Here is a 27,955-nt window from a genome sequence, read left to right as displayed (position 1 = left end):
TTATGTGCCTTCAGCTGTGTGCTGGTGGGCTGACAGCTGGCCTGGAGCTGCAGAGCAGCTGGGAAGCTGGTCAGTCTGCTGAGAGCCAGGGTCAGGGGCTGTACACTCGGAATCCTCAGATCCTGGGGAATATCCTCCCCCAGGCCAGGGGGGCTGTGTGGCCCAGATCTCTGCTGGCCTGTCTGTGAGCTGGCAGGGGAAGGGGTCTGGGAGGGAGAGGCTGGTCTGTGGGCAGCACAAGGGCAAGAGAGAGGTCAGAGGCCGGGACTCATGCCCTGGAAGGGAAAGGGAGAAGAGATGTCTGCCATCAGCTGTCCTGGTGCCACCGGGGCTAAGGGCTCTTGGGACAAAGAATGAGGCCTGTGGCCAGGAGACCCCTGGCCTCTTCTCAGCATTACCACTGGGGAACTGAACCCTCCGCTTGTGGCCAACAAGTGCTGGGTCTGGGCCAGAGGAGAGGTCCGCAAAACCAGAGCTGGCCAAGAGGCACCAGCAAGTGGGGCTTCTGGACACCAGTGTGCTTGGGGGGTCCACAATGACATCAACTGACCCCCCTAGGTCTTGGCAGCTGGCTACTGGTCCAGGTGTCTCACCAGCCCCCACACATTCAGCTGGTGACTTCCTGCCGCCCATTATCCCATCTTGCTCTGGGATGCCTGGGGCCTGGTAGCCGTCTTCCTTCCTCATCCTGGGAGATGCTGCCCCTCCACAGGAGGGCTGGCTGGGAGGCAGAGTCTCCGGACACAGCGAGTCATGATCCGAAGCCGGGGAGCCTGGCTGCCTGTGGGGACAGAAATACCCTGTGGGTCACAGGCTCAATTCCAAAGCAGGCTGTAAGCTGGGACCCTCCCAGGCCGGGCTGAGGGCAAAGTGGGGGTGGGGCACACATGGTGCTACCCTTTGGGGTTATAGGGTGCTGAAGAGACCTGCCCACTCTGGGGCCTGTGAAGTGCTCGCTCTCTGGTCTGACCCCGCAGCAGTGGCCATGCTGTTTGCACCGCTCCGGGCTTTGCGGCCTGCGGTCAGGGATGGCCAGAGGAACATGTTAGAGGCTGTTCCATTTAATAACTTCACAGAGGCGGCTGTGCCCTTTGGCAGCCAGAGGAAGCAGCACAGAGCCTGGCTGAGCCCAGGAAGTGAGGTCTAAGGTGGAGACTTGGGCTGAGAGGTGAAGCCACAGCTCCTTGGTGGAAGCTCAGAGAGCCCTGGAATCCCACTGCAGGCCCTGCAATCCGTCCTGGGGGCACTTCTACGGGCGGAAAGACCTTGCTCTTCACCCACCTGGAAGGGACCTTGGAATCCCCCTCCACACTTCTAGGCCAGCCAAGCACATGACCAGACACGACAGAAGTGCCACTGCTGAGTGCTCTCCCAGAACCCCCTCACCGCCCCCTCTGGTCTGGGTCCCATCAGCCAAAGCCACAAATAGAGGTCTTTCTCACCCCATTTCTAAAACAAACAAAATAGAAAGGTGAAGAAAGAGAAGACTACCACAGCCTGGTTCATGCTGTCACCAGCCTAAGGGTTCCTTCCCACCTAGAGGCAGCAGCACAAGGATGGCGCTATGCCCCCACCCTCGGCAGGGCCGCACCACGGCGCTCACCCGGGCAGGCTGGCCTGGAAGGGAATGTCCGCAAAGCTGTGGCTGAGCTGGGCGATGATCCGATCGACTTCTGCATATGGGTGGGCTTCTAGGGCAAAGCCCTGGTGCTGGGCACTCTGCAGGTGCTGCCAGGGGGTGAGAGGAGGCACACAGCATTACACAGAGGAGGATGCCAGCAGACCCCCAGCCACTCCAGGGAGACTGGGCAGGAAAGGCTCCCTCAGCACAGTCTGGGGAGCAACTGCTTAGTGGGAAGGGGCTCACCCCATGCAGCTCCTCAAAGGCCTCCTGGCAACACTCACAGTACCCTTTCTTTCTTCTGGGCACGGTGCAGGCAGCGGATCGTGGGCTTGGCTTTCGGTCCTTGAGTTGTCTGGGGAGGGTACAGAGTGGGGGGAAGTGGTCACTGCTGGGGCCCTTAGAGTGGAACTGCTGTTCCAGGGCCTGGAGCCCAAACCAGAGAAAAAATGGACCGAAATGGCCATGGAGCTGGGCAGGCACAGGCAGGCCTGTCTGCACTGGGCACCACTTGTACAAGGGTGGCAGGAGATGCAACAAGGAAGATGAGACCTCCCCAAGAGCACCCTATGCTAGCTCTGTCCTTTCCACCACACACCTCAAACCACAGGTGAGAATGGGTGGTGGTGGGTGGGAGCGAGAATCCTTTGAAGGACAATTCTAGCTCTGTGCTCACACCTAAACCTGCCTTCATTTGACCTGCAAAATCAAAGGGAAAAGGCCTCAGCAGCAGCAAGGGGACTGTACTGCCTTCGACCACTTCCACTTTAAGTGTCCCCTTCCCCTGGTTTGGTCCACCCCCTCCCTCAACTTGTCCCTTACACAGCTGCTATCTTTGTTTTTTTAATTTTTTTATCTTTATTGTTGAATGTATTATAGATGTTCCTCATTTTTCCCCCGTTGACCCCCTCCTCCCCACTCCCACCCCCCCTCCCACTTTTTCCCACACTGTTGTCTGTGTCCATTGGTATGCATATAAGTTCTTTGGTTTATTTCTTCCCACCCCCTGACCCCCTTCCCTTTGAGGTTTGTCAGTCTAACAACCAATTTGTACTTCTTAATCCCTTCACCTTTTTCATCCATTCCCCCAACCCCCCTCCCATCTGGCAACCAACAAAATGTTCTCTGTATCTATGAGAATGTTTCTGTTCGGCCTGTTCATTTTGTTTGTAGATTCAGTTGTCGATAGATATGTATTCATTGCCATTTTGTTTGTTCATATATTTTATCTTTTTCTTCAAAAAGACCCTTCATCATTTCATATAATAACGGTTTTGTGGTGATGAACTCCTTTAACTTTTTCTTGTCTAGGAAACTCTTTCTATGGCCATCAGTTCTAAATGACAGCTTTGCAGGACAGAGTAATCTTGGTTGTAGGTTCTTGCTTTTCATCACTCTGAATATTTCTTGCCACTCCCTTCTGGCCTGCAAAGTTTCTTTTGAGAAATAAGCTGACAGCCTTTTGGGAACTCCCTTGTAGGTAACTGCTTTTCTCTTGCTGCTTTTAGGATTCTCTCTTTGTCTTGAACCTTTTGTATTTTGATGATGATGTGTCTTGGTGTGGGCCTCTTGGGGTTCATAATGTTTGGGACTCTCTGTGCTTCCTGGACGTGTATATCTGCTTCCCTCACCAAGTTAGGGAAGTTTTCTGCCATTATTGTTTCAAATAGATTTTCAATTTCTTGTTCTCTCTCTTCTCCTTCTGGCACCCCCAAGATGCGAATGTTGGCAGCTTGAAGTTGTCCCAGAGGCTCCTTACACTATCATTTTTTGGATTCTTTTTTCTTTTTGCCGTTCTGATTGGGTGTTTTTTGCTTCCTTATATTCCAAATCAATGGTTTGCTTCTTGGCTTTACCTACTCTACCATTCAATCTGTGTAAATTATTCTTTTTCAGTTAATGCCTCCTTCATTTCTGACTGTGCATCCTTCATTTCTTACTGGTCCTTTTTTATCCTCTTGAGGCCCTCACTAAGTTCGCTGAGGTTCTCACTAAGTTCATTGAGCATCCTTATAAGCAGTATTTTGAACTCAGCATCTGTTAGGTTGTTTATCTTCATTTCGCTTCTTTTCCTGGGGTTTTGTTCTGTTTTTTCATTTGGGACCTGTTTCTTTATCTCCTCATTTTGGCTGCCTCCGTGTTTGTCTCTGTGTGTTACTTAATGAGGTATGGGGCTATCTGAGACCAGATGCTGCTTGTTTGAAAGAATTTAGGAAAACCTGAAGCAGGATCCAAGACAGGCCAATCATGTGGTTAAGCAAGTGGCAACAGCTTGGGTGGGCCTGAAAGCTGGGTGGGGCGGGGCCTCAGGGAATCCCCAGGGCAGGGCAACCAGTGTGAGCCAGGTTGCTGGAGTCCCAGATATGACAACTGTCTGCCGCCCCAGGGAAGGGCTCACCAAAGGAACAAAGGCCTCTTACAGCACGTTTGTCCCCGAGAAAGCCCCCTCTCCAGCCCTCGCTCCAGTGCCAAACAGCTCAGTTCTTCCCTGTATGTCTCTGGCGCCCCTGGAGCTGCCTCCCCTCCAAGCTTAGAGGGAGAGAGTCCGATGAGTCCGTGCGCGGGCCCTTTAAGGAGCTGCCTGGGGCTCCAGCCGCCTCAGCCTCCCTGAGCCTCAGTTCCCGCTGGTTTTTCCAGCCAGAAGTTATGGGGACTCTCTTCCTGGCACTGGAACCCTGAGCGGGGCACCCGGTGTGGGACGGGGACCCCTCAGTCCTCAGGAAGGACCTTCCCAGCCGAGGTTTCCTCCTCCGCCCCTCCTACCAGTCTCGATGTGGTTGCTGCTTTAATTCCGTAGTTGTAGGACTTCCATTCAGCTGGATGTCAGGCGGTTTTGAATGATGGTTGTTCTGTAGTTTAGTTGTAACTTGGATGTGGTTGTGGGAGGACGTGATACCGCGTTTACCTACCCGCCATCTTGACCGGAAGTCCGCAGCTGCCATCTTAACTGAGGACTTTCAAATCTCTTTCTCAAACCTGACTTTTAATTTGGATTTCAGTCCCATATTTCTAATGGCCTGTAGGGCATTGCTTTTGAGCTGTCTGAGCAAACTCAACAAATCCAAAATATTCCCCTTTAAGGACTTTCTAAGTATGACACAAAACCCAGGTCACCTAGAAAAAAACTGATAAATTCAACTACATGCAATTTTTTTTTTTAATTCTCACCCGAGGATATTTTTTTCCATTGATTTTTAGAGAGAATAGAAGAGAAGGAGGGAGGAGGGGAGAAAGGGAGGGGGAGAGATAGAAAGAGATATGTCAATGTGAGAGACACATCAATTGGTTGCTTTCTGCACATGTCCCAACCAGGGCTGGGATCGAACCTGCAACCCTTTGGTCCCCAGGCCAATGCTCCAGCCACTGAGCCAAACCAGCCAGGGCCACCTATGTGCAAATTTAAAAAATGTATGCACAGCAGAAAACAAGCAAAGTTAAAAGACAAACCACAAACTTATAACTAACAATACAGCAAAGGGCTCATTTCCCTACCACATGAAGGGTTCCTTACAAATCCATAAGAAAGTGATCAATAACTAAATAGAGAGATGGGCAAGTGATATGCAGAAGGCACACACAAAGAAATTCAAATGATCAAACAAAACAGACTGAACCTCATTCATAATGAGAAAAAATGAAAATTCTAATTACACTGAGAAATGGTTTTTAATCTATTAGATTGGCATGAGTCAACAAGTCGGACCGCTCGGTGTTAGCCAAGGGGATGGGGAGACAGGCTCTCTCCAGGGTAGGTCAGAGCGTTTACTGGCATCACCTCCATGAAAAGCAATTTGACCGCATTTATGAGAATTATAAATGCAGGCTCCCTCTGACCCAGCATTTCCACTTTTAGGAATTTATTCTGCAAATATACTTGAACGATCAAATTTTCTCTGAACAAGACTATTCACTGCAGCCTTATTTAAATAGCAAAAGACTGAAAATAATCTCAGCATGCATCAATAAGAAGCTGCTGAAGTACAGTAAACCCATGCAAGAGAATACCCTGAAGCCATAAAAGGGAACACGGATGCTTTTTAGGTACTAATAGGAAATTAATCTAAGATATAGTAAGTGACACCCTGACCAGTTTGGCTCAGCGGTTAGAGAGTCGACCTTTGGACCAAAGGGTCAAGGGTTTGATTCCCAGTCATTCCTGGGCTGCAGGTTTGATCCCTGGGTCATGTGGGAGGCAAACAATGGATGTTTCTCTCTGCCCCCCACCCCTTCCACTCTGTCTCAAAATCAATGAAAAAATATCCTCAGGTGGGGATTAAAAAAATAAAATAAGATATAGTAAGTAGCAAAAGCAGAAGACAGCACAGTGAATATTATGCTACTTACTCTTTGTACAAGAAGAGGGAACAAAGGACACAATGTACTTCTGTGTGCATAAACCACCTCTGGAGAGAGACCCATGATCTGGAGATCAGAGGGTTGTCGTGGGAGGCTTTTCACTCTAAACCCTTTGTAATGCTCGGATTTTGAACCAAAATAATCTTTTATTTTTAATCCTCACCTGAGTATATGTTTAGAGAGAGGAACGGAGAGAGAGAGAGAGAAACATCAATGTGAGAGAGAGAAACATCGACTGGTTGACTCCCATATATGCCCTGACTCAGGATCAAACCTGCTACCTTTTGGTGTACAGGATGACGCTCTAACCAACTGAGCCACCCCGCCAGGGCCAAAATAATCATTTTTAAATTTAAAAAAAATTAAACATTTCTTCCAACAGATTTTACACACACACACACACACGTACGTTATACCCTCCTTGTGCAGAAACCAAAGTTTCATTGCTGCACCATCCTCGGCTCCTCTGCGATTCCCAGGCCATCCCAGGCCTGGCACCACCTAAGAGCCCCAAGCCCACAGTCCCCTGGCATCCCTTGTGCCTTTTAGGAAAGGTGTGAAGGGCACCTGGCCTTCACTTCAGCTCATTCTCTCCTTTTTCCCCTCTCCCTACTACCACGTTCCCTTCTATTTTCCCTCCCCTTTGCACTACTTCCTGACCCCGCCACCTCTGTCTGCTGGAGGAACCTGCAGGCCTTCCTCGGCCCTGGGACCTCTTGACCTGATTCTGCTCTGTCCTGTTCTGCTGGTCTACAAACTAACTCTGTGGCCTAGAAGTTAGAAAGGGTCTGAGAAGGCATCTAGTCCATCGACCAAGCCTCGTTCCTTCTACACTTTGTTCTGTGAAGGTTCACATTTCACACATCTGCAGAGCAGGAATACCAATAAGCCTACAGCCACTTTCGGCCACACAATGCAGGAGCCCCAGGTCCCCTGCCCTTAGTTACTCTCTACATTTAGCCCACAGGCCTCAAATTCTGATGTGCATCAAATCACCCAGGGAGCCTGGGAGGGTGCAGCTTTTGGAGCTCCATCATCAGAGACTGTGATTCTGTAGGTATAAGTGGGCTCTAGGAACCTGTATTTTTTTTTAAATACTCACCCGAGAATATTTTTCTATTTATCATCAGATAGAGTGGGAGGAGAAGAGAGAGAGAAAAACATCAATGCTAGAGGGACACACTGATTGGTTGCCTCCTGCACAACCTGACCAGGGCCAGCTGGGATGAATCGCAACCGAGGTACATGCCCTTGACCGGAATCGAACCTGTGTCTCATCAGTCTTGGGCCAACCCTCTAACCGCTGATCCAAACCGGCCAGGGTGGAACCTGCATTTTTAAGGGGACCCCAGAGGACTCTGGTGAAGGTGGTCTATAGATTTAGGTTTCAGAAATTGGCCGGTTGTCCTCTGGACACAAGTCAAGTTTTTCAGCAGGGATGGAGAACACCAAATAAAATGGATGAACACTTCTTTTGTGTCTCTTCTTTGGGCTAAATTCCCGGAATAGACTTCGCCTGAGGAGCTAACACATGGCCATTCCCAAATGTGAGCAGCAGGCCCCCAAGGGGAAGAACTTGGGCCTGTAACCAGCCCTTGTTATTCAGGAACCAGAAAGACCCACCTGGTGCGGTGCAAGCTGCCTGGGGTCGTCGGGGCCTCAAAGGGACTTGCGTCTTTGGGTCCCAGAAAAGAAATTTCAGGAAAGGATTTAAACTGATGGTGGCAAGGACGAAACTTCCTGAAACACAGAAAACTTCCATTTTGACTATAGTGGGGCAGGGAAAGGAGGAGGCAGGGCACCAGCCCAACTCTAGAGTCCCAATCCTGATAAAGTAGGCTCTCACCCGCATATCTTTTAGGTTCTAAAACAAAACCCTCATCAGCCTTACTCGGTTAAACGAACACTATACTCTACTTCCCAAGCCCGTTTGCTCTCACTGCTTCATCTGAATCCTGCAGCCACCCCCACAGCTGAGTGGAACAAGTGGAGTAAATGAAGCCCAAAAGGTTCTGGAACTCTCCCAAAGGCTCACAGCTAGTATGTGGCCAAGATCAGACCAGAAGCCACATCTCCCGACTCCTGATCTAGTTCTTCCCACCCTTCCACTTTGTTTCTTGACCCTAAAACAACCTTTGAGGACTCTAGCTTCACAGAATCTAAATGGAAGGATGTTTGAACCACAGCAGTGATTTTCCTGCTCCATTAAGAGCAACACTTTTGCTCTGGGCTGGTCCTCTGCACCTCTTGCAGGGTACCCTGGAGTTCTGAACAGAATGGAGGCACAGTGAAGGTTCTGGACGGTCAGAACCACTGGGTAGTTTTGGAGGTCTGCCTCAAGTTGCTCACATTCAAGTTCGGAGCCCGATCTGATCCTGTGCGGACACTCAGCAGACCCCGTCTATGTATCTGTGGGCACCCGAGTTGGGTGCCATGACCTGTGCTCCACGGAGTGCAGGCCATGGATTCCTGGGTGGCACGGTGAGAGCCCTGCCAGGAGTGAATGAACAGCTTTTGTGGACCCTTAAAGAGAAAAGGGCGCCCTTCACAGGCCTGGTGCCCCATTTGTCTCTTCAATGCTGCTGTGTTTCTGCTTAGGAGGCCGGAATGTTGAGGATGGTAAGGCTACCAGGCTTTGAAGAGCACCAGCTTCAGAACAGCACATAAAAAGAATCATAAGAAACCTTAGCTCTGCTTGGATCTCCTCTGTTGCCTATGATGCTAGGGGCATACAAGTACGTGTACCCTCCTCCAGTGACAGTAGCATCACCTGTGCCTGCCATGTGCAGGGAGAGATTCTGGGGCATTGGTGGTCTCTCTCATGACTACTTGTATTTAACTCTCACGAAGGGGCTGGGATTGACAGACATGTACCTCATCCACCAGAACTGGAAAAGATAGTACCTCACTGCCATCCCTGTGTTCTTTCCACTCATTTTTGGACCACCAAAGCCAGCTCTGTTCTGTGTGCAGGGGCTGAGAGGGGAATCAGGGCCATCTGGAGGATGGGCAGGCAAGCCAGGCTCATGGGGGTGGGTCTTTAGCTGCCCTGTGTACGGCTGAGGAACCTAGGACACTCTGCTGGGTACATATAGACTTTTTCTCTTTTCAAATACCTTTTGAGATTATTGTAGATTCACATGGACTTTTGATCTAATACTTACTGAAGAATCCGTGACAACCCAGGAGGCTAACAGCTCACCAGGTTATCATCGATGTAAATTTCCTGCTCCAGGTAAAAAGAGGCCCTGACGGTGGACAGGGCAGAGTGGAGAGGGTGCCAGGCAGTTCAGTTAGGACACCTGGATTCTAGTCTCGGCTAAGGTTTATAGTAAGGCGGCTGTGTGCAATCCCTAATTTCTCTGACCTCTGTTTCCCCACTAGGCAGAAGATGGACTCTTCCCACCAAGGGCTGTCATGAGATGACATGTGCCAGAAGAGGGTTCTGCACAGCAAAACAGAAGGGCTTCATCAAGTGCAGGGGAACCCCAGCACCACCCCAAGCACCCTCATTTCAGCCAAGATGACTGCACTAGCCCTGTCCTGGGTCCGGCAACAATTCAATAGTAATTGTCAGCATATACCTAGGGGTAAAGGAGAAATAATGAGCCTGGATGGGACATCACGAGATCATAAAAGTAGAACATTAAAAGGAGGTAATTCACACACAGGATCATTAACCTCTGACTCTTGACCAAGAGGAGTGCCAACTGTGCAATGCTGCCCGCGGAGGCTCCTCCTGGTCCATGTGAGACTTCTCCGTAACAGGGAGAAAGCGGCTCTGGGAAGGCAAAGATGCAGGGCTGAGGGGCTCCATGACCCCAGGTCAGCTTGGGACCTGTCGTCCGAGTGGGCCTGGTGCGGGGGAAGGGAGAGGGAGGAGGCCCCACTCACCTGCTCTCATCTTCAATTTTGAGAAATGGTGCTTTCAGTCTGGCCACTGGAAAGGAAGAGAGCGCACATTAGCCAGCCGTCCGCTCCAGAGCAGGGCCTGCACTGCACTCACAGGAAATGCTCAGAGAGGCGAGGCCCTGCCAGAGCCTAAGGGCCTCCCAGAGCTGGAACACATGCTGCCCCAAGGTGCGCCTTTCCATTCAGCAGATGTGAGGCTCCTACACCCATCTCTTCCAGCCTCTACCCTGGGAGAAAGTTCCATTATCAGGGGGAGAGGAGGATGCAGGGTCCTAGGTATGCCCTCCCTCAGCAGGACAGAGGACCCTCCTGCATGTGAGTTCTGGAGACTGTTAACTGACCATCAGAAACCTAGCTGAGTGGGAGAAATCCAGCCTCCGCTGCTTTCTACTAAGAGCTCCTTCCTAGACCTCCACTCCTGGTGTCTCAGAACCCTGAGGGGCCCGCATGCACTCCCAGGCAGGATGCTCCAGGAGGACCCTGGGAGTTTTTGAGGGAGGAAGAGTAAAGAAAAAGCGAGCTAAAGAGTGTTTAGAGATCTTAGCACAAAGATAGTAAAAACAAAAACAAAAAACATCACAGGTGAAATCTAGTTCCGAAAACAACAGGGCAAAGGGGTTCTGGGAGGACAAATTTGGAGTCAATCAAGAGATTCGTCCCCTAGTAGCTAGTTTTTTTGCACAGGGTACAAAATCTCTTAGGCATTAAGAACCACTCTACTGCCCTGGCCGGTTTTGCTCAGCGGTTAGAGCGTCGGCCTGCGGTTTGAGACCCGGGTTCGGTTCCCGCTAAGGGCATGTACCTTGGTTGCAGTTTGACCCTAGCCCTGGTTGGGTAGTGTGGGTGGCGGCCACGCAATGTGTCCCTATCACATCAATGCTTCTCTCTCTCTTTCTCCCTACCACTCTATCTGAACATAAAATGGAAAAATGTCCTCTGGTGAGGATAAAAAAAAAAAGAACCACTTTACCTTCCCACAATGTCCAGAAATCCTGTCAAAGGGGCTGGAAGCCTGGGCAGAACTAACAGCCACCAAATTTCCAGAGGCTGGCTCCTCATAGCTCCTAGACCCGTTCAAGGTGGCCGCCAGCACTCCAGCAAAAAAAGCAGCCTTTCTCCCATTAATTACTTTTTTCGAGGCAATTCCTCGTCTAATTAACTGAAACAGTTATTAAAATCAATTCCCCCACAGATTTCCTTGAATTTCGAACACGAGAGGTGCCAAGTGACTTTTCTTAGCTCCTGCTTGTGCATGAATAAATGCCACTTAAAGAGCATCGTTGGGAGAAACATCCAGGAGGAGAGACTCTCCTGCTGTCCAAGAGGAGCTGGGAGCCAGGCCTGTCAATCTGCCTGTTTGTCAATTCAGGGAGTTTGGCATTTCTGAAAGTGGTAGGCAGCTGTTATACTGCCCACTCCAAACTGCTCCTGAATCAGAAGGAAAAGGATGCGGAACTTCAAATGATGGCCAGGAACAGCCAGGGGACGCAGGAGCCAGAGTGACCGCATGGGGTCCTGGCTCTAAAGAGAAGCCCCAGCCCAGCAGCTCCGGACCTGCTCATGGATACCTCTCTCCTGCCACTCTCCTCTCCGAAGCCCAGGCCCTGGAAACACGATGGGACAACACAACCTGGACTTGCTTCCTGCCGCAGAAAAGTGAGCAGATGCTGCCACAGAGGGAGTTGCAGGGAAGCGTTTAGGAAGGGAGGGATTGCAATTAGAATGAGAACAGCTCCCACACTGACCTTTCCGCGTTCTTGACTCTGCTGGACATGTTCCCTAAATGGAAAGGGAAAATAGGTTAAGGATGTGAGGGAGCCAAGGGGGTCGAGGAACCAGGCCGGTGAGCAGAGTTGCTGTGAATCTGCCCCACTTTGCTTCCTGTTGTCGGCTGAGCCCTGATCCAGAGCTGACCTGAGCACAGCGGCTCCCTCCGCCTCCCCAGGGACACAATGAGTGGCCAGCATTGTGTGTGAATCTCACGCTGACTTTGTGGAGGGAATGCAGGCCGGAGCAACAGCCAGAGCTGTGGAGCCCCACAGGCCTGGGGAGGAAGTGGAGCTGCGCCACCTGTGATGTGAGGAGCACTCACCACCTCCTGGGATGTGGCACAAATGGGTGGGGGCAGGTAACAGACCTGACACAGAGTAGGTGCTCAATAAATGGCAGCTTGCAAAGACAGGGCCATCCAGGCATGCTGCCATTTCAGGTCAGCTTACAGGACAAAGGTGAAGACAATGCGTTTTGCTCTCCTTTGCCCTGTTGTGAATTCTGTTGGTGAAAACCAACATTTAGGTCAAGGTCAAACAAAGGTAATATTAAAAACTAAATGGAGAAAAATTAAGAAACCAGTTAGGGTTGGGCAATGGGACAAGATGAGAGAGCCAGTGAATCCATGACTGCAGACCCCTCTCCAGGCCACACCTCCAGGACAAAGACACCCGAAGAAGCCTTCCTTATCCCCTCACCTATCGGCAGACTGCACCCAAAACTCACTCCAAAAGACTCACAAGTATCTACAAAATAGATTATTAAGTAAACAAAGCCAAGTACCAATACTGGGCATTTGCACAAAAGGGAACATTTTCGATATATCTGCTGTAAATGCACGGAGTCCTGGAAGGAAACCTGACGAACCGTTTGTACTGCTCATATCTCAGGGAGGGAGTTCAGAGGCTGGGGGACGGAAGCTGGAGGGGAGAGACATTCATTGTATACCTTTGCCAATTGTGACAATGCAAACCTATCTAGCAGCAGCAGCAGCAGCAAAACCTCAAAGACCCCTAGATCAGAGGTGTAGGGCAAGGGGTGCTGAGGCTGAGGGCTCCATCAGGTGCAGTCTGCTACTGCTTCTGGGTGCCAGGCCCTGGGTCGACCTGCAGGGATTAGTCCTTCCTCAGATTCGGGCCCGGTAAAAGCACCGTGGCTTTAAATCACCCTGGGCTCTCTTGATGTAATACACACAGTTGTAACTCCAGCAAAGCAAGGAAAAGCCAACTAGAATTTGGAATATGACAGCTATTTCACTTTTTTTTTTTTTTTTAATCCTCACCTGAGGACATTTTTCTGTTTTTTGTTCAGGTAGAGTGGGAGGGAGAGAGAGGAACAGAAAGACAGAGAAACATCGATGTGAAAGGGACACATCGAGTGGCTGCCACCCGCACGACCAACCAGGGCCGGGAACAAACTGCAACCGAGGCACACACCCTTAGTGGGAACCGAACCCGGGTCTCTCGGGAAAGCAGGCCGATGCTCTAACCACTGACCCAAACCAGCCAGGGCTATGGCAGCTATTTCAAACCACAACTTCCACCCCTGTCCCTACCCATGCTGTCTGCAGGCTCATTCCTGGGCCTAGAGACATTCCCAGAAAGGCATCCTGGCCAGGAGGCCATGGCATTTCTGTTTTATCAAGACCAGGACTGTCCACGGCCCAGGCGAAAGTGAATGCCTCAGTGTACCACAGGGAGGAAAAGGACAGGCTATGCACACCAGGGAAGAGCTACCAGAGAGGCCGCACTCTTACTTCTTCCAGAATGGCCAAGAACAGATAACTTGGGTGGGACATAGACTTACTAAAGTTGTCACAGACCTCAGGTTGCAAACCATGCATTTCCCTTCACTTCAGCAGGATGACCTACCTCTGCCTTCTTTGGCCCTTGTTTCTTCGCACATAAAGCATCTAGAGAGAGCTGCTGCACATGCACCATCATGTCTGTGGAGAAAAGAAGGCTGTGGCTAATGGCTTCCACTCCTTTCCCCAGCAGAGCCCCTTCCTGGGGCTGGGGGGGACTAAAAGTCTCACCAGGCCAGGCACACTGGATCGTACCAGCCTTGCCTGCCACCTTCTGGCTACAAGTCACCTCTGCACCTGCTGATAATAAAAGAAATGGCTGGGTCCTCTGTCCCTGGAAAAGGATGTAAGCTGGCTTCACACTCTTTTGTAGCACTGAATACAACTCTTGAACACGAAGTGACTTACGGCTCACAAAAGGCTCTAAGGTACCACTGAAGAGCTGCTTCTGGTACTCAGATGTATCCTTAGTGGGCGAGACCCAGCAGGGCTACACATGCTGGAGCTTCTCTAATGCACAGGAAGGCAGGAAACTGGATCAAGTTAGAAATGGCTGATTTTCCAGTGACAATGGAGCCCCCCACCTCCCAGCTCAGGACCTTCCCACGACAGTTTCTATCCCCCTGGCAGATCTCAGGCTGGATCTGGACCAGTCCCTTTCAAGGGTCAGAGAAAACCCAACATGAAGTGGAGCTGGATATGAGGGCCAGTGTCTGCCAGCCTATTCAGGACAGCTTTCTAGTATAAATTTATTACCACCTGCAAACAGGTGGTCAGTGTGAGGCAACCCTATAAGAAAGAACATGAAGCTTAGTTGGGCCAAACTAGGTTGGAATGTGGGTCACACGCCTCACTCCTGGTGAGACTACAGATAATTGACTTAATCCCTCTAAGGCTCAATTTCCTCATCTGTACACTAGGCAGAGGACTGGGTGAGGATTAAATATGGTAATTCCTAGCACAGAGTAGATACCTGATAAGTGGTCATGGATATTAGGATTATTTCCTTATTTGTAAAAGAAGATCATAATGTTAGCTCGAGGAGTTCTGCTGAGTGGGTTAAACAGGATAGCGCCTTCCAGTACATACACTCTGCTATTGTTACTGCTGGTCTCCACACCCTCCCACCTTTGTGGATCAACATGGTAACTGAGTATGCTTGGCTTCCAGCAAGCTTACACAACTACGATTCCTCTAAAAGCGGACATTCCCAGTCAGTCACCAACCCTCCCCTCCACAGGAGCCCTGGGCAGAAATGGTACCATCCACATGCAGAATCCTCACTCCCCAGGAGCGGGCATTGGTCAGGAGGCTGCTGCTGCTCCCACTGCCTCCTCCACTACTGCTCCCCTGGAAAGACAAAGCAGAGTCAGGCAGGAGCAGAAGACGCCACAAGGCCTGAATACTATGGGGATAGGCTGTCCTGGTTTCTGGGGGCTCCGGGTCATCCATATGGAGGAATGTTATGGGGAGAATCTACCCCAACCCCTGGGGAGATCCCTATTCGCCACATGGGCTGGCTACATCTGGAGGGGATAGACTGCTGGTCTACCCATGCACTCTGCTCCGGCCACCTTGTGACCAGGAAGGAACACGTGTTTGTAAGAGAGCTGCTTGTTGGGAGAGCTGCTTGTGTGTCAGCACACAGTAAGGAATAAATACCAGTGACAATCACCATCATCTAGCAGGAAGCTATGCTGGCCACACACTTTTCCTGCCCTGCCGCCCCCGTCGGCCATCATCCTCCCTCATCACAGCCAATGCAATGATGTCACTTTAATGACTCCTCTTTACCTAAATTCCCCCTCCTGTCACTTAACTGTAATGGTTCTGGGTTCTCACAAAAGGGATGAACAGCTACTTGTAAAAGATGTACAGTCTGGCCCTGGCCAGGTAGCTCAGTTGGTTAGAGCATCGTCCCAACACGCCAAGGTTGCGGGTTCGATCCCTGGTCAGGGCACATACATGATTTAACAATGAATGCATACATAAGTGGAACAACAAATTGATCTCTTTCTCTCTTTTAAATCAATAAGCAAATTTTTAAAATCTTTGAAAAATATAGATTTACAAAATCTCTATGTGCAGAGCAGACACATCCCACAGCATCCCCCCAAGATTCTCTTGGTAGGCTCTGAGTCAAAAAAATCAAGGAGTCGCCCTGGCCGGTTTGGTTCAGCGGTTAGAGCGTCGGTCTGTGGTCCTGAGAGACCCGAGTTCGGTTCCCGCTAAGGGCATGTACTTCGGTTGCAGTTTGTCCCCGGCCCTGGTCGGTTGTGCGGGTGGCAGCCACTCGATGTGTCCCTTTCACGTCGATGTTTCTCTCTCTCTCTCTGTTCCTCTCTCTCCCTCCCACTCTACCTGAACAAAAAATGGAAAAATATCCTTGGGTGAGGATAAAAAAAAAAAAAAAAAAAAAAAAAAATCAAGGAGTCAAATCCTGGCTCTACCACTGACACAATGGGTGACTATGAACTAATTACTTAACTTCTCTGAGCTCCAGTCCTCATTTGTAAGAAGAAAATGACAATACATTTCATAGGTTGTGTGTTTTTTGTTAGTACAGTTGATCCTTTAACAATGAGGGGATTAGAAGTGCTGACCCCCGTGTAGTTGAAAATCCACATATAACCTTTTTTTTAATCCTCATTCAAGGACATTTTTCCATTTTTTGTTCAGATAGAGTGAGAGAGAGAGAGAGGAACAGACAGAGCGAGAGAGAAACATCGACGTGAAAGGGACACATCGAGTGGTTGCCACCTGTATGACCCATCCAGGGCTGGGGACAAACTGCAACTGAGGTACGTGCCCTTAGCGGGGACCGAACCCGGGTCTCTTGGGACCGCAGACCAACACGCTAACCACTGAGCCAAACTGGCCAGGGCCCGCATATAACTTTTGACTCTTCAAAAACTTGTCCTTAGGTATCTGTGAGAGATTGGTTCTATGACCTCCCGCGGATACCAAAATCTGCAGATGCTCAAGTCCCCTATATAAAATGGCATAGATCAATGAATACAGTCAGCCCTCCACATCTGCAGACTCCCAACCATGGGTCAAAAATAGTACAGGTATTTATTGAAAAAAAAAAGTCCAGGTATAAATGGACCTGTACAGTTCAAACCTGTGTTATTTGCACTTCAGAAGAAACTTGGAGCCCTCAGCTCACCTGGTTTCTGATGGCCTTCTGCAGTAGCTCCTTCCCTCTGCTCATAGGCACCTGAACAGGAAGAGAAGAGCATTAGGTATGCCGTGTAAACCACCCATGTTCAAACAGACATTTACACAGGAGCTGGAGAGGATGTCTTGAAGTCATGTCTTGGAAAACTAAGAGTAATGACAGCTCAGGAGTGGCCGAAATGAGAGCCTAGAACCTTCCGGAGGTAAAGGTTAAGCCACACCCAAGTTCAGATTACTCACAGGTAGCTGTGGCCTGAACTCTGGTGGCGAAGGGCATTTTGAATTCACCAGAGGTCAAAGTGTTACAGATGTTCTTTTTTTTTTTTTTTTTTTTTATCCTCATGGGAGGATATTTTTTCACTTTTTATTCAGATAGAGCAGGAGGGAGAAAGAGGAAGAGAGAGAGAAAAACATTGATGTGAAAGGGACACATCAAGTGGCTGCCACCCGCACGACCCAACCAGGGCCAGGGACAAACTGCAACCGAGGTACATGCCCTTAGCGGGAACCGAACCCGGGTCTCTCTGGACCGCAGGCCGACGCTCCAACCGCTGAGCCAAACCGGCCAGGGCGTTACAGATGTTCTAAGACTTCCCTTTAAGAGTCTCTGCAGCCCTGGCCGGTTTGGCTTAGCGGTTAGAGTGTCGGCCTGTGGTCCAGAGAGACCCGGGTTCGGCTCCTGCCAAGGGCAGGTATCTCGGTTGCAGTTTGTCCCCAGCCCTGGTTGGATCGTGTGGGTGGCAACCACTCGATGTTTCCCTTTCACATCGATGTTTCTCTCTCTCTCTCCCTCCCTCCCACTCTATCTGAACAAAAAAATGGGAAAATGTCCTCAGGTGAGGATAAAAAAAAAAAAAGAGTCTCTGCACTGCCCAGCTGGTGTGGCTCAGTGGTTGAGCATCGACCCATGCACCAAGAGGTCACCAGTTCAATTTCCAATCAGGGCACATGCCCGGGTTGTGGGCCAAATCCCCAGGGGGGCGCATGCAGGAGGCAGCCAATCAGTGTTCTCTCTCATCGATTTTTCTATCTTTCTCCCCCTCTCCCTTCCTCTCTCAAATCAATAAAGAAAAAAATATTAAAAGTGTACTCTCCAGAAGGTAAGTATAGGCCAATTTCAACAAGCCTTCTCTGGTTTATTTTATTTATTTATTTATTTTTTTATCCTCACCCGAGGACATTTTTCCATTTTTTGTTCAGATAGAGTGGGAGGGAGGGAGGAAGGGAGGGAGGGAGGGAGGGAGGGAGGGAGAGAGAGAGAGAGAGAGAGAGAGAGAGAGAAACATCAACATGAAAGGGACACATCCAGTGGTTGCCACCCACACAACCCAATTAGGGCCGGGGACAAACTGCAACCAAGGTAAATGCCCTTAGCAGGAACTGAACCTGGGTCTCTCTGGACCGCAGGCTGATACTCTAACCGCTGAGCCAAACTGGCCAGGGCAAGCCTTCTCTGGTTTAGAGGACCTTCCTGTTGTTTCTGAAACTCTGCCTCAGCAAGTCCCATAAAAAGGGACATCATAAAAGAAATAGCACGGGGAGAGCATACTGTGAGGTGTTTAGATCCAAGCTGTGATAAAATATTTTCAGCCCCTGAATTCTAATGAGAAATTAAACCAGATAAAATTAAAACCAGAGACTGCCTCAAAGGGCTCATGGGGGCTTACTTCTTTTGTTTACAGAGTACACCTTTCCTACTCCACAAGGTTCTTACCAAGTCTACGGGTTTCTGTAAGGGCCTGGTGTGGCTGCCTTTTGGTTCAGCCATGGATGGTGCTTCCACTCTGACCTCGCTGGGGCTGGAGCAGCTTCTGTGGCTGGTCCTGCTACTCTCTGTCTTCGCCTCCCTGCGGCTGGACACGATGCAACTTACTTCTTTGCTCAGAAAACCCTCAATTACCTGAAACCAGATCAGAGAGGTGGCTGAAAACCAAAAGGCAGATGTAGAATCATCAATACTGAGAGGTTGAAGAAGGAAATCTTGGCTGCTAGAAGGACCAGAATCATGTCTTTAAATAGACCAAATGCAGTTCTGCACTGGGTCTCCAAAGTAGACATCATTCTGAAATATAATAGATCTCTCTCTCTCCATATCTGTGTGTGTGTGTGTGTGTGTGTGTGTGTAAATTACAGGTTTTTGTCTCCAGAAGTGCTGCTCCTGACCCAGCAGAAGGCCACAGGCTTTGAGTTATTTGATCAGTTTGAGTTTTCATGGAGCAAGAGCACACAGAAGGGGCCAGAACAGATTAAAGGGTAGCTTAGTTAAGCCAGGACTTTTCTGTGAAGATACACTGGAACATCCAGACCCCACATCTGTAACCTTGACTACACTACTAAAAGGAACCTAACATATAAAACCAAAAAGAGTTTTGGTTACTATTCAGCTGGACAGGTATCTGCTCACCTTACATGTAAGTTCTTCATGGGCATTGAGAGGGTCTTACTCCTCTTTGTATCCCAAGAGCCCAACATAGTGCCTGAAACACAATGACACTTAACTCTTATTTGTGGGGAGAAGAAAAGATAGAAATAAGCAGTGATTGGCTGAAAAATGTTTAATGACAGACTCTCCAGGGGAAAAAAATTCTTGCTTTGTAGCATTTATTGACTTCTGTGGGGTAAATACTCCCACTATGACAGATTTCAAGCTATCAACATGATGTCACTGAACGTAAAATGTGGTATATCCATACAATGGAATATTATTTAGCCATAAAAAGAAATAAAGTTTTAATTCATGCTACAATGTAGATGAACCTTGAAAACATGCTAAGTGAAGTATCATGTAACATAAGGTCAAGTATCAGTGATTCCACTGATATGAGGTTATCTAGAACAGGCAAATTTATAGAGACAGAAAGTGATTATAGGGAAGAAAAATGGAAAGTTATTGCTTAATGGTTATACAGTTTCTGTTTGTGGTGATAAAAGTTTTGGAAACAAAAAAGTGGCGATGGTTACACCACTGTGTGAATATAATTAATGCCAATGAAGTACACTCTTAATAATGGTTAAAATGGCATATTTTATGTTATATATATTTTACCGCAATGTAAAAAAATCTTTAAAGTTATGCTTGAGCCCAGCCAGTGTAGCTCAGTTGGTTGAGCATCATCTCATGCACCAAGAGGTTGCTGGTTTGATTCCCAGTCAGGGCACATGTCTAGGTTGCAGCCTTGATCCCCAGTAGGGGGCATGCAGGAGGCAGCTGATTAATGTTTCTCCTTGATGTTTCTATCTCTCTCTCCCTCCCTCTCTTTCTAAAATAAATAAAAATATTTTAAAAATAAAATAAAATAAAGTTATGGCTTGAAGGAGTACCTCTGTCTACCTTCTGTAATGTGGCAAAAACAAATGCTAGAGCCTGTGGGAGTGGGGCAATGATTATCCTATATAAATATGACAGACAGCTGAATGGCTGCACATTCCTCCCATCCCACTGTACCCACTCATTTGCAATGTCACTTTGCTGTTCCTTCTATCAGGAGGTGGAGACCTATTCTTCCATCCCCTTGAATAAATAGGATTCCTTTTGTCCAATACAACGGGGAAAATAATATGTGTGAGTTCCAGAGCCTAGGCCACAAGAGGCCTTGTAGCTTCTCCCTTCACCTTCTGGGAAAGCTACCCTGAGACCACGTGTACATTGGCTGGTCTAGCTTATTGTATATGTACATGATAGTATTCGTTCATGCAATGTATGTAAGAAGCTTCTCCTACAGTCTATGACAGGCCCCAGAGGCAGCCAGCATCAACTGCCAGATGTGTGAGTGAGGTCAACTAGGTCCTTCCAGTCCAGCTGACTCTCCAGCCATATGTATCTGCAATAGAAACGACCAGCAGAGAAACCACCCAGCCAACCTAGGGAATAGTGAGAAAGAACTTGTTTTAAGCCTAAATCTTGGGGTGTTGTTGTTGTTGTTTTAATACAGCAAAGGTTAAATGACAGAAGAGACTAAAAGTTCAAAATGTATTTTTGGGCCAGCTTGGGTGTATGATTGTCACTCAATCCATCCCCACTGCTGAGTCTCTACATCCCTGAGTCTGTCAGACTGACAGCAAAGAGCCTCTGCATTCTAAGCCTCTTCAGGCAGTCTCCCCAGTGACCCACCTCTTCCGGGCCAAGCATTATCATCCTATTTTCTAAACACAAGACTTGCCCATGCCAACCCTTACTAAAAATACCATATGACATACATCTGCCTCAAAAATATTTTAAAGGACTCAAACACAACAAATGCTGTTTACCTAAAATTATTTACCACAGTGTTATTTATAAGAGCTCAAATTGGAAATAACCTAAATATCCACAGGGTAAGTTAAGTAAATTAATAATCCATGCAAAAGAATACTATATTCTCATTACAAATAATGCATATGAGGGAAAATAATGTTAAGAAAGTGCTAATGCTTTAAGGTTATGGGCAAAAAGTTGGTAATCAAAAATGTATTTATGATCATAGCTACACAGAAAATAAGCGTTACAAACAAAAAAGAATCTAGAAGTACATAAATGGTTACCCAGGGTAGGGGGTATTGAGAGGACATAGGGAATGACTGACATGGGTCTGGGTTTCTTTTTTGGGGTGATGAAAACATTCTAAAATTGACTGTGTAATCACACTTGGATATCTCTGTGAATATACAAAAAAACACTGAATTGTTCACTTTAAATGGGTGAACTGTATCTCAATAAAGCTATGAAAGAGAGAAAGGAGCTCAGAAAAAATAAATACATCAAAATGACGTCTGTCACTTGCAGCAGTTCCATGTTCTCTAAAATTTCTAGAATGAACAGATATTATTTTTCAAATCAGAAAAAAATTTTAACTTTATTTAAAAAAATGGCTTATACTTAAAACTGCTTTGGAAAAATGTAGCAATATCACTGAAAATACCTGGAAGACAGATATAACCCCTTTCCTGCACCTGCCCTACAACCTGCAAAGGCACGTGGTATCGAAGGAGAGAGGCAGGTTGGTTACATACCCCACCCAGCTGCTGGATGGCCTCCGTTAAAAACTGGAGATTCTTGCCAGCAGGCAGATCCAAGTAAAAGGACTTTCCAGAAAAGGGCTGCCGCCTCCCAGCATCTGGTGAGCTCTTCTGGCATTTTTCCAGACAACTGGAAACTCCCAGCTGAGCCCCTAGAAAACAACAAAGAGGAGCAAAGTGAGAAGCTTGAGGTAAGAGAGTCCTGTAAGTGAAGTAACCCTCACCAACAGCCTCTGCGTGGTGTGCCCACGCTGGACCCTGGGCACGCAAAGATGAATGGGAGACCAGTGTTCTTGCTTTGGGGTGGTTTTCCTCTTCTATCCCCCCAGTCCCTAAACTCAATAGAGGGTCATAAGTTAGGGCCTAAGCTTTTGTATTTTCCTTCCAGGAGCATATTACCAATCAGAGTGGCTAACAGTCCCAAGGGAACATTAGCTTATAAGAAAACATGAGGCAGTGAAAGAGAGCAAGATGCTTTCTCTGGTATAGGTTATTTACCTATTACAAGTAATTAACCGAACAGAAAAAAAATTTTTAAGTATAATAAATATCCTCAAAAGGGCAAGGAAGGATACTGGAAACATAAAAATAGGAATAGTAGGTGAGGAAAAAAACTGAGAACACTGGTATGAATCTAGAGAAAAGGTAAACCAGATAGTAATCCATCTGACAGAAGAGACAAAAAGGATTATTGCCTGTCTTAGGCTGGGCTCTGCGTGAAAGGAAAGTCTCCCTGAGAACTAAGAATCACAGGCCTCTCAAGAATTTGGAATTCAGCCTGGCCGGTGTGGCTCAGTGGTTGAACATCGACCCATGCACCAAGAGGTCGCTGGTTCAATTCCCAGTCAGGGCATAGGTTGTGGGCCAAGTCCCCAGTGGGGGGCATGCAGGAGGCGGCCAATTAATGTTCTCTCTCATCAATGTTTCTATCTCTCTCTCCCTTCCTCTCTCTAAAATCGATAAAAAGAAAAAAAAAGAGTTTGGAATTCAAACGCATACTGTTGATATGGTCTAAGAACCCACTACCACCACCGCCAAACATAAATTAATGTAAAAAGTAATCCCAGCTAGTAACAGTTGGCATACCTCAAAGAATTAAAAGCAAAACAATTCTATAGAGCTGCTCAGATCAGAGTTCCCAGAATTTCCTCAGATAAAGCATCATCAAATACTAGATCTCACTTCAACACTATAAAACACATGGAGGAAACAAGCCACTATGGAGAAGAATCAGCAGAAATAAGAGACAACAAAATTAGATCTCTAAGTGCTCCAAAAAGAATGACCAGATATAGATTACAAGGTAAGTATTCAGAGAAAGGATGAGAGAGAGATAGAAACATCGATTGGCTGTGTCCTGCATGCCCCCCACTGGGGACTGAGCCCGCAATCCGGGCATGTGCCCTGTTCTGGAATCCAACCAGTGACCTCCTAATGCATGGGACAATGCTCAACCAATTGAGCCACAACAGCTGGGCTAAATGTATAATAATTTTTGTTGGTGTTGTTAATCCTCACCCAAGGATATTTTTCCATTGATTTTTTAGATAGAGTGGAAGGGCGGGAAGGGAGGAAGGAAAGAGGGGAGGAGAGAGGGAGGGGGAGGGGGGAGAAAGAGAAAGAATGTATAATAATTTAAAAAAACAAACAAATTCTGCTCTGGCCAGTTTGGCTCAGCAGTTAGAGTGTTGGCCCGTGGACCAGAGAGGCCAGGGTTCAGTTCCCGCTAAGGGCATGTACCTTGGTTGCAGTTCGCCCCTGGCCCTGGTTGGGGTCGCGTGAGTGGCAACCAGTCGATATGTCTCTCTCACATTGATATTTCTCTCTCTCTTCCCCCCTCTCTCCCTCCCGTTCTATCTGAAGATAAATGCAAAAATGTCGTCAGGTGAGGATAAAAACAAAAATTTTTTTTCCCAACCTAGAACTCTACCTAGGTGAACTAGCATTCAAATGTAAGGTAGCACAGAACTGTCCGAACTGTCCAAACTGCAAGGTCTCAAAGAAAACTTACTTGTCATGTACCCTTTCTCAGGAAGCTATACTAGAAGATATACTCTACTAAAACCAGGAAGTAGCCCTGGCAAAGCAGCTCAGTTGGTTAGAGCATTACTTGATATGTCAAGGTTTCGGGTTCAAACCTGATAAGGGCACATACAAGAACCAATCAATGAATGCATAAATAAGTGAAATAGCAAATTAGAGTCCCCCCCCCCCCCCGCCTCTAAAATCAATAAATTAAAAAATGAAATAAAATAAAAACAGGAAGTAAACAGAAAAAGGAAAATATGGAATTGAGAATACAGAGAATCTATATTCTAATAGGCAAATAGAATTCCACCGAATGATGAAGGGAGATCCTAGGATGAAATTAGTGTAACAGGCCTAGTGCATAGCTGGACCAGACTGGGTATTAAGACAAATGGTCTCGCCCTGGCCAGTTTGGCTCAGTGGTTGGAGCGCTGGCCTGCGGTCCGGAGAGACCCGGGTTCGGTTCCCGCTAAGGGCATGTACCTCGGTTGCAGTTTGTCCCCGGCCCTGGTTGGTCGTGCGGGTGGCAGCCACTCGATGTGTCCCTTTCACATTGATGTTTCTCTCTCTCTCTCTCTCTCCCCCTCCTGCTCTATCTGAACAAAGAATGAAAAAGTGTCCTCGGGTGAGGATAAAAAAAAAAAAAAAAAAAAATTGGAAAAAAAAAGATAAATGGTCTCAGAAGGTATGTCTTCCAGACAAAGAAGAAATCGATAGTCTCTGATGAACTTGAAAGTACTGGGACAAGGTTTAGACTTTTGGACATGAATTAGTGATCCATACACAGAAAACAAAGCATAGTCTGCTATATAGTTCAGCTTGAATAATCTTTCCAAATCAAAATAATGTAAATACAAAATTACTAAACAAAAAGTACCACATTTAAAACAACGAGGTATCACCTCACACCTGTCAGAATGGCTGCCATCAACAAATCATCAAACAGCAAATGTTGGCGAGGGTATGGAGAAAAGGGGATTCTAGTACACTGCTGGTGGAAATGCAGAGTGGTGCAGCCACTATGGAAAACAATATGGTGTTACCTCAAAAAATTAAAAATTGAACTGCCATTTGACCCAGTGATCCCACTTCTAGGAATATACCCTAAGAAGCCTCAAACACCAATCAGAAAGAATATATATACCCCCATGTTCGTAGCAGCACTATTCACAATAGCTAAGATCTGGAAACAGCCCAAATGTCCCTCAGTAGACGAATGGATAAAAAAGCTGTGATACATATACACAATGGAGTACTATGCAGCTGTAAGAAAGAAAAGATCTTTTATCTTTTGAGACGATATGGAGGGACCTGGAAAGTATTATCCTAAGTGAAACAAGCCAAACAGAGAAAGACAAGTATCATATGATCTCACTTATTTGTGGAATATAATGAACATAACAGTCTGAGGAATGGGGTAGTCCCAGAGACATGGAAGTGGGGTACAGACTGACAATCCCCAGAAGAGGGAGTGGTGGGGGAGAAATAAACCACAGAACTTATATGCATGTATGCATGAACAATGGACATGGACAACAAAGCTGGGGACAGGGCGGGGAGGGGGGGGATCAGTGGGGGGAAAGGAGAAACATCTGTAACAAAAATAAATAAATAAATTTTTTTTAAAAAGTACCATATTATATACTGGGAGGATGAGAGGAGAGGAGCTAAATGTGTCTGCAGTGTAGAGGAGTGGGGGGATCAGAAAAAAAGCTTTATCTTCCATATTAGAAAGTCAATAAATATAATTGAAAGTTAAAACAGCAAAAGCAGGGAGCATACAATTTAGAAAGAAGAGGTAATTACTAGAAGAAATAGCTAAAAGAGGGTCAATGGTTATACCCTAGGGAGTGGGAGTCAGGAAGAATGAAAAGAGGAGCAACTTCTACTCCTGCTTTTTGTGTATGTGTGTGTGCGTGCGATAGAACTTGACCTTTTAAACTATGTACCATAAAACTGTGATAAAAATTAAAAACCCTGTAAAATTCACACCTAGTCATGTTATAATGAATTTTAGGAGCAAATATAAAGAGAATGATCTAAACTCTTTTAAAGTGAAAAGCAGGTAACTTACAAAGAAACAAGATTCTGATTGACATCAATTCTCAACAGCATCTACTTTTTGCAAGAAGAAACTATTGTATTTTTTCAATGTGTTAAGGACAAAAAACTTTGACTCAAGAATTTTAATACAAGGGTAAAATAAAGATATTCTCAGGCATAAAGCCTCAGAAAGTTTGTCACATAAAGCTCTCTTCTGAAAACACTCTTGGAGAAAGTTCTCCAGTAAAAAGAGAAATAGAGCCCCGCCTGTGTGGATCAGTAGACTGAGCATCATCCCACAAACTAAGAGGTGCCAGTTTGATTCCTCCTCAGGTACATGTTTCTCGCTCACATCCATGTTTCTCTCTCTCTCTCCCTTCCTCTTTCTCTAAAAAAAATCAATAAAAACAGGTTAAAAAAAGAGAGAGAGGGAGAAATAGATCTAGAAGAAAGCAACAAGACATGGGCAAGAAGAGTAAATAACTTAGTAAAGTGTATTACTATTTATTTATTTTTATCCTCACCAGAGGATATTTTTACATTTATCTCCAGATAGAGTGGGAGGGAGAGAGGGAGGAAGAGAGAGAGAGGGAGGAAGAGAGAGAGATCAATGTGATAGAGCCACATGGACTGGTTACTTCCCGCACGACCCCAACTGGGGCCAGGAAGGAACTGCAGCCGAGGTAGTGCCCTTCGCCAGAATTGAACCTGGTACTCTTTGGTCCACCAGCAGCTTCTCTCGCTGCTGAACCAAACCGGCCAGGGCTAAAGTGTGTTACTATTTAAAAGGTAACAACCACCCTGGCCAGTTTGGCTCAGCTGTTAGAGCATTGGCCCTCGGACCAATGACTCATGGGTTCAATTCTGGTCAAGGGCACATACCTCAGCTGACCCTGTTCAGGAGAGAGCCAATCAGTATGTCTCTCTCATATGGTGTTTCCTCTCTCTCTCTCCCTCTCTTCCACTCTACCTGAGGATAAGTGGAAAAATATCCTTGGGTGAGGATTAAAAAAAAAAAGGTAACCAAACAGCATATCTGTAACATTCCAGAACTAAAACTTAATGAGACTAAGGCACAGGAGAGGAGTATTGAGGGAAGTGACAAGGTGCTAAAATAGTTTTTTTTGTGGTACATGTCCCTAGCGGGAACCGAACCCAGGACTCTCTGGTCCGAAGGCCGACACTCAACCGCTGAGCCAAACTGTCCAGGGCGCTAAAAATACTTTTATAACTGATAAACTTGATCACTTTATGACAAAAATAATCGTGAATATGGGTTTAACATTCATGGTTACTCAACCATGACTCCCATCTATCTGCCAATCTTGCTCATAATACCGTACTGAAAGATCCTTTTTGACCCCTACCATGAATTCCTAAATGATCCATGACATCCATCAACACATACAACACTCACACACAAAACCACTAATAATTAGAAAACCCCAACAAGGCTAACATCTCTCAGCCTTTCCTCCCAAGAGGCTCTGGGGCAGGAGTAGTAACTTTGATCTCGCATCCCTGGTTTTGACCTGTTACCTACCTAAGTCCGGAGGCCGGAGTCTACTCTCAGCCATTGAACTCGCCAGCTCAAGGCAATCTTCGCCTGAAAAAGGACAAAACGGCTAAACCACCTTCCCCTCCACCGCCTCCCAAATCCCGCACACTCCCCAACGCAGTTACCAGGAACAGCAAGACACAACTCCATGCCTACCACATCCATCTCCACTCCCGCGCCACCTTTCTGGCATTGTAACTCAGTCCCTCCGTCCCCTTCAGATCTCTGTCCACTCAACTCCTGGGACCGCTCCTGGCCCCTCTACCCTCGCCAGCTCCTGCATCTATTTGCTCCCTAATTCCTAATTCCACTTCCCGACCCCGTTACCTCTCTACAACTCTTTTGACCCCTTTCCGCTTTTCTTCTTACCCCTTCTCCCCTTCCCGGCATCCGTACCCTTTCCTGGTTCCCCCAAATTCTCGGCTCTTTCTGGGCTTCCCTACTCCTTCTTCATGGCCGCTGTGTTACAGAAGCGAAGTCCCGCAGCTTTCAGACTCCGACCCCGATACTGCTCGGCAGCTACAGCATCACTCTCCAGGCGCCCTCTGCCGCGGCTTCGTTTTAAATTTCCTCTCGGCTCCGCCCCTAAACCAATGTGATAGCGATGAGACGGCCTACGGTGGCCCTGGGAGGACAATATTAACTATGTAAAGCCTTCCCAACCTCCTTCGTTTTCCGCTCCGCTTTC

At 47.3% G+C, this 27,955-nt stretch overlaps 1 protein-coding gene across 1 annotated transcript; it reads right to left on the bottom strand.

Moving 5' to 3' along the window:
- On the bottom strand, positions 1-27,745 carry DBF4B (DBF4 zinc finger B). The gene is made up of 13 exons (XM_036268745.1): positions 27,637-27,745; positions 27,253-27,315; positions 21,633-21,790; positions 18,358-18,543; positions 16,633-16,683; positions 14,726-14,813; positions 13,531-13,604; positions 11,635-11,668; positions 9,872-9,917; positions 7,601-7,717; positions 1,868-1,976; positions 1,604-1,728; positions 1-781 (listed from the first exon to the last, which is right to left on the bottom strand). Exons 2-13 carry the CDS (start codon positions 27,284-27,286, stop codon positions 1-3), a joined length of 1,803 nt encoding a protein of 600 aa, XP_036124638.1. The 5' UTR covers positions 27,287-27,315; positions 27,637-27,745.
- Between the last annotated feature and the right edge of the window lie 210 nt (positions 27,746-27,955).

The sequence above is a fragment of the Molossus molossus genome, unplaced genomic scaffold (genome assembly GCF_014108415.1).
Source record: "Molossus molossus isolate mMolMol1 unplaced genomic scaffold, mMolMol1.p scaffold_m16_p_19, whole genome shotgun sequence".
Taxonomy (NCBI): Eukaryota; Metazoa; Chordata; class Mammalia; order Chiroptera; family Molossidae; genus Molossus; species Molossus molossus.
This window is presented reverse-complemented; position numbering and strand designations above follow the sequence as displayed.